This window comes from Gracilinanus agilis, chromosome 1, assembly GCF_016433145.1.
Source record: "Gracilinanus agilis isolate LMUSP501 chromosome 1, AgileGrace, whole genome shotgun sequence".
Classification (NCBI taxonomy): Eukaryota; Metazoa; Chordata; class Mammalia; order Didelphimorphia; family Didelphidae; genus Gracilinanus; species Gracilinanus agilis.
In genome coordinates, this window is record NC_058130.1 from 167,351,876 (window position 1) to 167,366,576 (window position 14,701).

General features: G+C 41.7%; 1 protein-coding gene across 1 annotated transcript in view; it reads left to right on the top strand.

Moving 5' to 3' along the window:
- Positions 1-14,701, top strand: part of TMEM8B (transmembrane protein 8B) — a 72,571-nt gene that overhangs the window by 40,293 nt on the left and 17,577 nt on the right. Inside the window, exons 6-9 of the mRNA XM_044678217.1 lie at positions 2,457-2,590; positions 5,838-6,103; positions 6,720-7,045; positions 14,456-14,549. Of these exons, the coding sequence (XP_044534152.1) occupies positions 2,457-2,590; positions 5,838-6,103; positions 6,720-7,045; positions 14,456-14,549 (820 nt within the window). The remainder of the gene's footprint in view (positions 1-2,456; positions 2,591-5,837; positions 6,104-6,719; positions 7,046-14,455; positions 14,550-14,701) is intronic.

A 14,701-nucleotide genomic window follows, 5' to 3' on the forward strand; every position in this document is an offset into this window, starting at 1 on the left:
TGTCTGTTTGTCTGTATCTGTGTCTGTGAAATGACACTTTATCTCCATTCAAATATTGGAAAGGGCTATCATGTGTAAGAGGACTTTTTTTTCTAAGTAGCCTGAGAGGAAAGAACCAAGGTTACTGGTTGGACATTAGAGATAGGTAGTTTTTTAGTTTGTTTCATGAAAGAATGTGCCCTATGATGGAACAGGCTTACCTGTTAGTAAGTTTTCTATCCTTCAAAGTGTTCAATCCAATACAAAGTGTTCAGTGACTTTGAATAACATAGAAGGAATTCCTGCATGGAGTGGGTGGTTGGACTAGATGGTATTTAAAGGCCATTTCTACTTTAAGATTCCATGATTGGAGGTCTTTGGTATAACTGTTGTTTCCCTGAATCTGAGGACATTTTCATATTCCTTCTACTTTACCTTCCATCTGCTATATCCTGTGCTGCCAATCTTGCCCAAAGACATCCTTGTTGGAATTTTCCCTTCTCTTTATCAGGCATATTGATAAGCCTGGAGCCAGTTTTTTTTTTAATAGGGGAGTGCTGTTCTTTGGATTGAGTTCTTGCCCACAGTAGAATCTCAACTGTTGCCGAAAATGTGACAGTAGGACTTGGCAACAGATGGAATCACAGAACATACCCCCTAATTGACACACAGGTTGTAGGGCCGTATCAGTTTAGTAGTATGACTGATGGTCATTGACCCAGGTCCTTAATGCTCATAAGTTTCAATAAATGTAGAGTAGATAGATGATCGACTGATTCAATAGAGAACCTGCCCTGCATGCATGGTATATGGGTGGAAAAGTGTCTACTTAATTTAATTCAGCAAACATTAATTTCATTTATTTATTAAAATGTTTTTCCAACAAATATTTATTTCATATCTACTATATGTCAGATATTTGCTAGTATCTAGAAATGCATACACAGAAACAAAACATTTCTCCCCTCAAGGGGCTTACATTATACTTATAAGAAACAACATATACATAGATAAGTCAACATAAAACCGTATGTATTGTCACTCTGTTGTTTTAGTTGTGTATGACTCTTTTGACCCTATTTAGGATTTTCTTGGTAGAGATACTGGAGTAGTTTGCCATTTCCTTCTCCAGCTCATTTTACAGATGAAGAAACTGAGGGGAACAGGGTTAAATAACTTGCCCAGGGTCACACAGTAACTGTCTGAGGCCAGATTTGAACTTAGAAGGACGAATCTTTCTGACTTGAGGCCCAGCACTCTATCCACTGTGCCACCTCACTGCCATAAAAACAGATAAATAAATATCACAGACATGTAAAACATTTATAAATAAATATCATATATACATGTACAATACAAATATAATACATACAAATGTAGAACATATTTAATAAAATTAAAAATAATCTGGGAAGGCATCAACTGAGAAGAAATCAGGAAAGGCCCTTTGTAGGAGGTACATTCAAACTGTGTCCTAAAGAGATCTAGAGATTACAAGAGCCTGGAGGAAAGAGAGCATTACCTGTACAAAAACATGAAGGGTAGGGGGTTGGAATGTCATAGAAGGTCAAGCAGTTCAGTTTGCCACAGTGAATGGTTGGCTAGGTAAATTCATGATACTTCTGTCCAAGGTCTAGAGCTGATCCTTGGATATCAAATGATGGAATGTGGAAGGCAACAGGATCAGAACACAACCCACAGAGCTCAGAACCAAGAATTAGAATAAAAAGGTGAAGACATACTGTCAGAATTCATAGAACCCAGTTTGGGCAGCAAGGATAAGCAAAGAGCTCTAAATCTGAGTAGGCTGGTTTCAGAGACTGGAAAATTAGGCAGTCAGAGAGAGAGAGATCCTGAAGTGAATCTGTCCCTTTCTCTGTTTTATACTCTCTGATGGAGTTGAGGGGGTCTTGGCTCAATGTGTGTCGATCATAATCAAAAGATGAGAGGACTATATGTGAACTCTGCCTCTGACTAGAATGGGGCTGGATAGGTTCTGGGAACACTGGGAGGTCCTCAGATGCATTATCACCACCTGTTCCCCCCTTTATCTCCCATGGTTTTAATGATATATTTCAGTATATTTCCCCTTTCCCTCTTCTTCTACAAGACTGTCTCCATAGCTAATGTCAGAACTTCTTCTGTTTCTTTCCCTTGGGGGTCTCCATGATGATATATATTTTAATATATACATATATATGTTATATATATTAAACATTGTAGATTGTTAGTGCCACAAATAACCATAGAAACATCTAGTCCAACCCCTTTATTTTGCAGTTGGGGAAACCAGTAGGGAAATGATTTTGCTCAGGTCAACCAACTGGGTTGGTGACTGAATCAGGACTAGAACCTAGGTCTTCTGATTCCTATTTTAATGACCTTTTCACTGTATTATGCTACCTCCCTGTCCCTACTCTAATCTGCGTAGGGTCTCCATGATATGTCAGTATCAGTTCTTCCTTTGTCTATCCCAGGGTCTTCACGATGAGTGCCAGTATCTCCTTCAGCCACAGTTGATTGTCCGTCGATTGCTTGATGTTGCTGTCCTCGTTCCTGGTCGTCCCTCAGAGCAAACTCTTTCTTCTCATAACCGTTCAGCCCTGTACAAGTGAGTCTGATGTTTCCTGGCCTCCCATTACCTTCCCAGTTGTCAACCAAGTTCTCCTGACACTCTCAAACCTCCTTCCCAACTATTACCAAAAACTCTTGGCAAGTTATACCCTCGCCCTCCACCATCTCTTTCCTCTCTCTTTTCCCCACTCTCCTTTCCTCTGTCCCTTGTCTCCCTCTCTCTCCTCTTCCCCCTCTCAAACTTTCTTTCAGTCTCTATTCCCTTATTCTTCTTTCCCTTCTTTTCATCCTTCCTCTCTCTTTTTCTCCCTCTCTCCATCTCCTTTCTGTCCCATCCCTTTTCAAATATTTCTTTGTCTTTCTACCCTTTCTCAACAAACACACACAGTTTTCTCCTTAATAAAGATGGCATTTTTATATTGATCATATATGCTTTGAGGTAGGAACTACAAGTATTTTTTATCCCTGTTTTACAGATCAGGAAACTGACTTAGGCTGAATGGCTCATCCATAGTCACATAGTTGCTATATGTTCCAGGCAAGATTGAAACCCAGCTTCTGTTGTCTCTCAGTTTAGCACTCTTTCCTCTATATCTGATGGAATGCTGGGAAATATTTAACAATTGACATTCCCAAAAGAAAACAAAATGTATGCATGACTCACTTTTAGATTTATCTGCATTATTAACATTTTCCTTTTTTAATTTTTAAATTTATTTATCTTTGTTACATTTTCCCATCACCTTTGTGAGTCTAGACAATAAACAAAACAATAAATTAAGATAATATTTGTTATGTTACCTGGTAGAAAATGCTCACATTGAAAATTTAATTATTAGTACTTGAGAATCTCTAAGAGCTGGCTCTAGCACATCATTTACTAAGCCATATAACTTTCTTAAAAAAAAAAAACAGAGGTGTGTACACACACACACACACACACACCACACGTCTAGTATGCTAGATTAATTTGTACATTACTTTGGAAAAACAGGTATGCTAATCAGTCATATAACTTTTTTTGTATAAAGATGAGAAGTCCCTGACCTCAAGATCTGCAAAAGGGAAATCCCTCTCCTCAAGTTAAAAAAACACAACCCTTTATTCTTCCCACCAGCTTCTGTTCTGTGGTATTTCACATCTACCAAAAGTCATCATTCTCCTCTTCATTACCTGGTGTCTCTGCCATTTTGTGATGTCATTGCATAGGGTAAGGGGGGGAGAAAGAGAAGAAGGACCAAAAAGGACTTCTGGATCATTCTTTCATTTAGGGGCTGGAGTAGCTAAAATGCCTCCTCCTTTTCTCTCCTTCAGTTGTATCTACAATTATATGTTTGCTTTTCTTTCTTGGTTATCTTATCCCTCTGTTGTCTTTTGGATTGCTCCCTAACTCCTTCTTGGAGGACTAAGGGAGTTGGAGGGGTGGGGAATAGGTGAGTTAAAGGTGGGTTGTATTTCTCCAACATATTCATATTTCCTTCATCTATGCCTGTTGTCAACCAGATGGGGGTACTGCTTGCCTTTTCAGGGAGGAGATCAGTAAAGACACAGAGAAAGCCTTCCTTGCCTTTATGGGCTCATTTCTCTAACTGATTCTCCCTGTTCTTAAATACCATCATGAGACTTTATTTACACTTAAATCAGCATTCCCACTGAGCACGTAGAATGCAACAAGATTATTAACTAGTTTGCCTCATGGTTGTAATAGATACCTAGCAAGCAGATTGTCACCCTTGCTTCGTCCTAACCTAAGTCCTCATCAAGAACTGGCCTTTTTGTTCTTCTCTCTAACTCTTGCGATCTAAACCTCCTGATTCCATGTAGCAAAAAAAAAATCCATTTAGGAAGAGGAGTTACTATCACTTGAAGTCGGTTCGTCGTGCTTTTGACATACTCTTTTTCCTAGGGCGCTGTTCTCCTCTACAGTTAACTCCTTTAGCTCTTTTGGGCTGCTCATGCTATGTTCACCTTTTAGGAGGAGATCAGGGAGATCTCTCTTTCCTTGGCCCTCTCTCCTTGACTCTTTACTCTCTAATGCCAAGCCAAGGAACATTATGAAGTCTGACTGACAGTCTCCAAGAGCTGTGTTTCAACAAAAAGATCTCCCACCAAAGGAGTAGTCCTTATAAATTCTTGCCTCAGTCACTAGTTCTCTTTGGCACATGCTCCTGGTTATAGGGACAAGCTAGGTGATGCAGTGGATAGAATGCCAGGCCTGGGGTCAGGAAGGCTCACCTTCCTTAGTTCAAATCTGGCCTTAGACACTTACTAGTTATATGACTCTGAGAAAATCACTCAATCCTGTGTAAAATGATTTGGAGAAAGAAATGGCAAACCTCTCCAGTATCTTTACCAAGAAAACCTTAAGTAGGGTCATAAAGAGTTGGGAATGACTGAAAATGAGTGAACCACAACAAGGAGACCGCTACATCACCCCAATGTTCAGACCCTTCAGTGTCAAGTCTGAGAACATGACTATATCTGTTGCCAGATAGTATATGACTAGCTCCACTGCCTACTGTTACAGTAGGGCAAACCAGGTGAAACCACAGAGGTATGGGTTAAGGATAGGCTTATGCACTGTTATGGTGAGCTGCACTAATCTTGAATTAGCAGATATGTCTCCCTAGATGGATTCTCATAGGTCTGAAGCTTGGGTTTTGTAGCTTCCACGTTGATGTTACCTTTTCACTAGTCTGTTGCCAATGAGAAGAGAAATACCACCCTGTTTCTTGCCAGTAAGAAGTTTCTCTCCTTTTTTTCCTTTTCAAGAAAGCCTTGGGCACCCATGAGACTCACTTGCTGAATTCCTGTTACAGAGTACCCACTCCATCCCTTTGCTTCATTGGCAATGCATAGCTGGCTGGTGCTGAACACAATGGCTGACCTGTCCTCCCCTTCTTGGGTCCTTTTACTGGCTCAGGTTCCTGCTCCCTCTGGCCATTTTGATCACTTTTGGTAATATTACTTTTTAAAATCAGCTCTTCAGGATTTTATGGCAAAAAAATTTAAGTGTCTTTAACAACAGAAAAACTGCTCACTAATAGAAGGGTGAACTTTCGTTTATATTGTCCACTGGTCATGGGTCACTTTCCCTTCTTTGGACATCTTTTGACATCTTTCTCCATCCAAGCCTTCCTATATATTCCATCATCCCTCATATCTCACTTCACTGATATCTCTTCTCACTACTATAACTTTTAGTATCCCTCCTTTCTTTCTTTCCTTGAGTTGCCCGCCTCCACCATCCAATTTGTCATCCCTTGTCCTTGTTTTTTTCCTAGGGTCTTTGTCCCCAGTTTCACCTCCAAGGTCTCTGTCCAGCTGAAGTGTATTGGAAGTCGTGGGGGCTCTGGATGCCCCCTGATGATGCATCTGCGCCCCAAGGCACCTCCTCTGCACAACTCAACCTCTGTGGCCTGTGGGGAATTGGCACCATGTGGGCTAGACCTGGCCCTGCCTCCTTGGGGGGACTGGGTCTATGTACGTGTGGAGACACCAAGGGGTCTCCCTGGAACCCTTCGATTCCAGCTGTGTGTGCAGCTACAAGGTCAGCATAATGGGCCCCTGGGTTTCTATACTTCCTTTGAGGACCCCCTCATAGGGACATTCTGGACCTAGGACCACCCATTTTTAGCTTTCCATGTAGCTATAGAGAAACCTGTATCTGAGAACCCTTGTTTAAACCTCCAGGATGTAGTGCCTCATCATTCTTTCTACAACCATAGCATTACAGCTATGAATGTAGCTATAAAGCCAGCCACAGTCCCCTAGGGTCTCTTTCTGGGACCCTACCCCAGCATACCCTACCCCTTTCCCCTCTGTACTAAAGGACAATCTGATTCCTGCTGTGATCTCACCTCATCCTCACCCTCATTTTCTTTGGCCTGTGGTATCATAGTGATACATCCACTTCATCTCAGTCTGGGACAGGACCCAAAGGACATGATTTGGAGGTCAAGGAAGCTGTGGATGAGCCATGAGTTTCCCCTTAGGGTACTCCCAGCTCAGTGCACCTGGAACTCTGATCCCCAAAGAGGCTGTCCTGGGTGTGGTTGGAGGGAGGTTTTGTTTAACTGCCTTTGGGGATTTGGCTGGGGTGGGAAATTTGGGGTTTGGATTGTGATACTGAAAGGACTGTCAATGAGCTATAAGCTTCTTCCCAGAGTGCCCCCAACATGGCCTGTCTCGAGCCCTGGTACCTGGAGCCGCCATGAACATGCCCCAGTCTCTGGGTACTCAGCTGCCCCCCCAGGAGATACCACCTTTGGGAGCCCCTGAGGAGGGGTCTGGGAGCATATCTCCCCCTGACCATTGCTGGCCAGTGCGTCCAACACTGAGGAACGAGCTGGATACCTTCTCCGTCCACTTCTACATCTTCTTCGGCCCCAATGTGGCTCTTCCGCCAGGTCGTCCAGCTGTGTTTGCCTTGAAGCTCCTGCCTGTGCTGGACAGTGGAGGGGTCTTGACCCTGGAACTGCAGCTCAATGTGGTATGGCTGGGAAAGGGAACGAATCTCAGGGAAGGGACAAGGGGGACGGAGAAGGAGAAACTGACAGTATCCTCAGCTTGAAACTTCTGGTAGTGGTACTGAATGCTTATAGCCTTCAAAAAACTTTCTTGAGGGCAGCTAGGTGGCTCAGTGTATTGAGAGTTAGGCCTGGAGGCAGGAAGTCCTGGGTTCAAATTCGATCTCAGACACTTCCCAGCTATGTGACTTAAGTAAGCAAGTTACTTAACCTCTTACTGCTCTTCTGCTTTGGAACCAATACACAGTACTGATTCTAAGATGGAAGGCTAGGGTTTTTTTTTTTATATATAATTCCCTTAACCACATCTTTGATATGGAGTCAATAAAGTCTTCCTGAATATTTTGTATTGGGACCAGCCTTTCTGCTGTTCTCTTATTTATCTCTGTGGCCAAAGATATTTTCACTCATATGTAACTGGGGTCTCCCAGAGGAGAGCTTCTGTCTTCTTATCCACAGATTAGGAGCTCCCTGAGAGCAGGGACCTGATTTTCCCCATCAGACCAAGGATTCCCTCAAGACAGAGACCTTGCATCTACCTTTAGATTGGATCTATATCTACAGATTATGTTTGTTTCAGGTTGGCAACTGACCATTGGGGCTTCCAGGGTGATGACTTTGTCTTAGGATACAGAACTCGAAGAAACCTTTGAAATCATCAGTTCCAAAGGTTCTTTAACTTAGGGTGTGAGGATTTAAAAATATTTTTTGATAACTATATTTCAATATAATTGGCTTCCTTTATAATCCTTTATAATACAAATTTAAATACAATACAAATCTCTAATATAATCCTTTATAATACAAATTTAAAAACATTGTTCTGAGAAAGGGTCCATAGGCTTCACCAGACTGCCAAAGGGACCTATGCCACTATAAGGAAGCTTCATCTAGCCCATCTCATTTTGTAGATGAGGAAACGGAAGTTCAGGGAAATAAAATGACTTTAGTTGTAAACATCACTCCTAGAAGCCTCTTCTTTGAAAAAAGGGTCAACTCCAACCTACAATCCGCTTGTTTTGTGCAATTGTCAAAAGGACAAGATAAATTCTTTCCTGTGGACAGCAAAGAAATAGTAGCCTAGGATTCTGCTGCCCCCTTTGTCGTCCTCTTTGTCTGTAATGTAGAAGCACATAATTCAGTGTTGCCACCACTTAGCTAGAAAAGGAGGAATTTTTTCCTTTGAAGTCCAAGGATTAAATGCCAGCCTTTACTTCAAGTCTTTTCCTCCATCTAGAGTCCTATCTTTCCCTCAGTCCAACTCACTTTACTACTGGGAGAGTGAGTCAAGGGTAGTAGTATTTATAGATTAAGGGAACATCAATTAAGTTTCATCTTGAAGGTAATCTCACCAGACCCATTTCTATCCAATATAAATTCCCACAAGCATCAGGTTTTTAAGAGAACTGTTTGCCATCTTCCAGGGTCCACAGGTCTCTGATGATTTATTTGACTTTTGATGCTGGCCTGTTTTTAGGCTTCCTTCTTTCCCAGATGTTTGTGTATGCCATCTTCATGCTGCCATCATAGAACCTGGTCTCCAACTTCTCTTCCATTTCAAATCTGTGGGACATCCCACTTCTTCTCCTTTCTTTCTTGCAATCCTCTTCATTACACTTGAGAGTTCTTCAGAACATTCTTTTTGTCATTGCTGCAGGTTCATTAATTATGTGTCTTGCCTTTCCTTCCTCTGATTTTTCAGCTAGTAGTTACCCTTTAAAAAAAGTGAAAAAAAATTTTCATTGCAAAGGTTTGATTTCTTTCCCTCTTACCTCCTAGCCTTGTCTGCCCCCCCCCGCCCCATTGAGAAAGCAACCCCCCTCCCCAAATCTTCCATTACAACATGTATAGTAAGTAGGACAAAAATCTGAATTGGCCATATTTAAAAAAAGGACTTAATTCTGAATTAATCACTTCTCTCTCACAGGGTAGGCGGCTGGTTCATCTTGAGTCCTTTGGAATTGTTGGTCAGAGTTCCTAAGACTTTGAAAGTTGATTATCTTCTTTAATATTATTGCTATTTTATAAACGGGACCCAGAAATACTTTCTATTCCTTTATAGTCTATAGTACTCAACTTTTCCTTCCTGGTCTCATTTCCCCTAAAGAACTGGGTTTAGGTTACTTTTGTGCCACTCTTCAGAGATTCCACAAGGGGGAGGCATTCCTCTTTCATAATCAGACTCTGGATGTGTTACTGTTTCATGTTAGTTTATATTATAACATTTGGAAATGGATGGAGACTTTAAGAGATAATCTGGTCAAAACTGCTCACTTTACAAATGAGACCTGTTGCTGTTGTCATTTTTTCAGTCATGCCTGACTCTTCTGGGGTTTTCTTGTCAGACATATTGGAGTGGTTTTCTATTTCCTTCTCCAGCTCATTTTACAGATGAGGAAACTGAGGCTGAGAGGATCAAGTGTCTGAGGCCAGGTTTGAAATCCAGAAAGAGGAGTCTTTCTGACTCCAGGCCAGACGCTGTATCTGCTACACCCCCTAAATGCCCAACAGAGGAGACCTAGAGTTTAAGTGACTTTTCCAAAATTACATGGCAACCAAGAAGCAGGGCTGTTCCAAATCCAGGCCCTCTTGCTCCAACAATTTTAGGACTCTTTATTATTTGTTGCTTGCATTTTCACTTTGCTTTACATTTTTTAAAGTATTAAAACATCTCCTCCATGGGCAGCTAGGTAGCTGAGTATTTTAAGAACCTGGCCCGGAGATGGGACATCCTTAATTCAGGTTTGATCTCAGATCTGTGTGACTCTGGGCAAAGTCACTTAACTCCAGTTGCCTAGTCCTCACAGCTCTTTTGCTTTAGAAACTGATATCAGTTCTAAGACAGAAGGTAATGGTTTAAAAAAAAACAAAAGAAAACATCTCCTTCAAGCACCCTGTTCTTGGGGTGCAAAGGCACTAGAACTGAGAGGCTGGGAAAGGTCTTGTATAAGAAGATGAGATTTTATAGGTATTGAGCAATAATGCATGTATAATCCAGTGGAATTGCTTGTCAGCTCTGGGAAGGGGGAGGGAAGAGGGGGGAGAGAGAAAATGAATCATATAACTATGGGAAAACATTCTTAATAAATAAATTAATTTAAAAAAAGAAGAGATTTTTAGATGGGACTTAAGGATGGTTTCCAACCTCTTAAACAAGAATGAGCACGGAGGCTACTTTTCCTGATCCTCTTAAATAGACCTATTTAATTTGTCTATTTAAATTTATTAGAGCTGGCAGTTCTCTGCCCCCCATAACCTTAAGCATGTAACTGTCCCTCCTTTGCCTATTAGTCCCAAAGCTCTGACACCTTTGAATCAGGGGTTCTCAATCTAGAATCTGAGAACTTAATATTATTACTATTAGGAAGTCAAAGGGAAAAGGTAGTCTAGGTGGCAGTGGGATTTCCTGCCCCTCATGCCCCTTAGAATCATTATTCAGATTCTGCAAAGATATAGTTTCCAAGGAGAAATATTCCCCTTTTCAGTTGAAGAGTGGTTGATAGAGCTAAGGAAGGGGGAATAGAAGAAGCTATTAGGTCAAGTTAGAGGGAGATGTGGCTACTTTTTAAGCATCCATTTTCTAAACTCCCCAAATTTTAAGGAATTTAGTTCCACACTTTCAGTTCAGTATGATAAGCGAGTACAATGAAGGGGGAAAAAAGAGCCCATTCTTTCAATACTACTCACACTGCACACAAAGCAGCCCACAACAGCTACCTAGGGAAAGGTGTGATTTTCCCAGAGATCAAAATTCAGGCTCGGCAGGTCTAAAAGACATTGCATGTCAGCGCTGGGTCTGCAAAGCATTGAACTCTGGCCACTGTGGCTTCTGATGACAGAAGCTGTAGGTAGGAGGAAGTCAATAGCCATTGCTTCCTAAGCAAAAGAGGAAAACTGTCTTGTTAGTGGTGGTAGGAGTTAGACACAGTTGTGGGGCAGCCTTTTAAGCCTTTGTGCTTCCTTGATCTTTCCTCTCTTCTAGAGTTCCACTTGAATCATCCCATCTCCTGACCCTCTTGTGAGTTTGTGCTCAGCCTCCCATTAGGCAGTGACATTCTCATCCAGCTCCAGTTGGTGCTGTGCTTGGCGCAGGCTTAAGGGAGACAGAGTTCTCAAGAAGAAATGTGCTCCCTTCAAGAATGACATTGATTGGGGATAGAATTTGGGGATAGAAGGTATTTGGCTGAAGAGGACAACTCACCTCTCCCTCCTCTCTCTTTCCCCTCTTCCTCTTTCTCCCCCTCTCCCTACTTTCCCCCTTTTCTTCTCTCCCCTTTTCTCCCAGCTCCTAACCCTACAGTGAGTGGTGCCATCTTTTCCTCACAGGCATCTTCATGGATGTGATTTTCCTCTTAGTCAATGACTATTTCGTCCTTCATGGGAAGGGTTCTTTTAAACCTGCTTTTGAAGACAATATGAAGTCTAAGCCTGACTGCTGCTCACTTACCAAACCCCCTTCCACTAGAAAACTGTAAGCTCTCTTTCAAATTAAGTCTAGGACATATCAAAAAGCAGAATATAGAATGAGAATTCACTCATTCTATATTCTGCTTTTATTGAGTGCCAGGCCTGGAGTCAGGAAGATTCCTCTTCCTGAGTTCAAATCTACTCTCAGATAGTTACTAGCTGTGTGATCCTGGGCAGGTCACGTAATCCCGTTTGTTTTAGTTCCTCATTTGTAAAATGAGTGGGAGAAGGAAATAGCAAACCACTTCAATATCATTGCCTTAAATGGGTCAGTAAGAGTGGGACATGGCTGAACAACAACAAGATAATATCTATCTATCTATCTATCTATCTATCTATCTATCTATCTATCTATCTATCTATCTCTATATCTCAATATCATCTCTTTTCTCTCTAGCTTTAAGCTTCCAGCTGGTAGTCTCAAAGATTACACAGAGATTCAATTTTTCTGGTAAATATTTATCTCAGTATAAAATCTCCTCGGATATGCTTTACCATTTATTATTCCCATCCTTTCTCAGTTGCATTCAATCCTCTAGCAAACACACAAACAATGAGTGAGAAACTTTTTAAAAATGGTAAATCCCAGAGCAAAATAAACTCTTAAAGAAAAAAAGCATTGGAGAAACAGACTCAGTTTTCCATAGAGAGAGAAAATGAGGGTAGGAGGAAGAGACAGAATATGGGGGTGTAGGATTCACTAGGGTCTGTCTCTGGAGTTCAGTGGGTACAGCATTCTATTTCATTGTGTCTGACTTTCATTAGGCTCAGATCTCCAGTTATGATATGGGAGTAAGAATATCTCCCTTTCCTTATTCCCAAGACATCATGGTTGATGTTATTAGGGCCTGGGGCCTTGGCAGGGGTAGGTGTCAGTCTCCCTCCATACCACTGCAGCTACTTTTCTCTCTTCATGGTGATCAAAAGAAACCTACAGCATGGAAGATTCTGCTTCATGTTCTCCCCTTAGCACACTTGTTCATTTCTCTTCTCTCTTTAGATTTCAGCTTTCCCATTTCCTTGTGGCCAAAGGAATAGCCACATCCTTGTTAATCCTTGGTTACCCTCCATGAAGATGTTACACAAGGTTAATCATTTACAATCTATGGTTACCTGAACTCTTACTTCTGAATCAAGAGCATGTAATATCAACATAGGAGAGGGGTCATTTTCTTCCTTTTTTACAGCCTCACATATAATAAACTTTCCTAGCCCAAATGCAGATCTAGAAAGTAGCTTGGGTAACTCCCTTTTTCTTATTGCCTTGAAAGAGAGCTCAAAGTTCCTTTGATTTACCCAAGTATATTTTATATTAGTAGCCCCAGAGGAATAGATAGGGAATGATTTGGTTCTGAATTTTCCTGCTTACAACTCTATTGCTGAGGTTGATATCCAAGGGTCTGAGTAATGAATAGCTGAGGGTGGATGGCTGTGATAAAACTAGATTCTCTATCACAGAGAGTGCTAGCCCCCATTAGCTAAGCTTCCCCAGTAGTTAGAAAAGTTGCTTCTATCTAAAGCACCAATGATAAGAGTGTCTAAGCACTGCTACAAAGTTGAAGCAGTCCTGGCAGCTTCAGTCCCTTAAGACTAGGAGTTCCTGCCCACCTTCCAAGTCACCAGAGAGAACCAGCTTTGACCCCTGAAAAAAAGCTTCATTTTTTGACAAAAAGGCATTTACATCATCTACCTTTTGAATTGACAGCCTCATTTTTATCCTTCATGCTCTTCTGACTTATTCTGGCCTCAGAACTCAGACCAGCTCGACCTATTCCTGACCAGACTCTCATGTCCTTCATAATGATACCTGATTTATTCTGCTCACCTAGTGATGACTCTTGTTTGTTCTTGTCTAGTCCTTGTTGCCCCTCTGGTTCTTCTGCCTGCTTCATCCTTTTCCCAAGTAATGATCTGGACTGACTATCCATACTTGGCCCCAGTACCATCTTCTACTGGGAACCCACATCCCCAATAGCCTTCCCAAAATGAGACAGGGATAAGCAATTGGAAAAAGTCCAATGAAACCAAGTAGGTCTAAGTCTTATAAGGCAAATATTCTTAAATCTTAGGTGGATTGCCAGATTCCATTCCTAGCTTGGTTTCCTTCCTTCCTGCCTTTTGCTTGGCCTCTTAATCCTTTCATTTAAATTCAAATGGATATTGGCCCAGATCTCCGCCTCCCCCCCCCCCAACCCCTCTCTCTTTCTCTCTTTCTCCCTCCCTCTCTTTCTCTTTGGCTCTGTAATTTCTTTTCATCTTCTTTGTGAGCCCAGCTCAACGTCTTTGATTTTTAGGACTGGTGATCCTATTATCTTTCTACCCCTTGATGAGGAAGGCTTCTATCTATTCCCTTCCATCCAAATAAACCTCTCCTTTCTCCCTCCTACATGTGATGTACCACATATCCATTTTGCTGGCACTAGAGTTCACAAATAGAGATAGTGGTCCATGATGGCAAATAGTGGGTCAATAGGTACAAAGAAGACAGAAAGAAAAATCATCTATATTTCAGCTTATTCAGTGTCTTTACCTCAGGGGGCTTCCTTCACAAAAGGAAGCCATCTTAGGTGTAGGGAGGCTAACTGAATAGTCATATGTGAATAATTAAGGCTGGAGTTTTGGAACAAAGGATTGAGCAAGTTACCATTTGTGAGAAAGAGGGTGTACCAGGTACTGCATAAGTATTCCTAGATAGAGGTTTATGGGAACTTGGGAAGCATTCTGAAGGAATAGGGGGACATGCCAATTAGGGGGAAAGTCCTCAAGTAGAGGATGGAGGGTCTTTTATAGGCTTGGTATGTGTATTTGTTGAAGGGGAATGGTTCTTAGAGATTTTTTCCTAGCAATCTGGGAAATGAGGCTGTGAGTGAAAATCCTTTATGCTTTTACCTCCCCTTCTCATTCAGAGCTCACTGCGCCAGGAAAATGCCACTGTGTTTGGATGCCTGACTCATGAGGTGCCTCTGAGCTCAGGTGACTCTTCTGTGACCTGCTCCACAGGTGAGAATGATAGAGTTGGGATAAGGAAAGAGCAAAGTAACTGAGGGAAGGAGATGATGGGATAGTGGGATAAAGGAAGAGGAGGATGGGGAGAGGGTGATGATGCTATGGGTCCCGCTCCCCCATCCCCAATGACCACTGTTTCCTGCTCA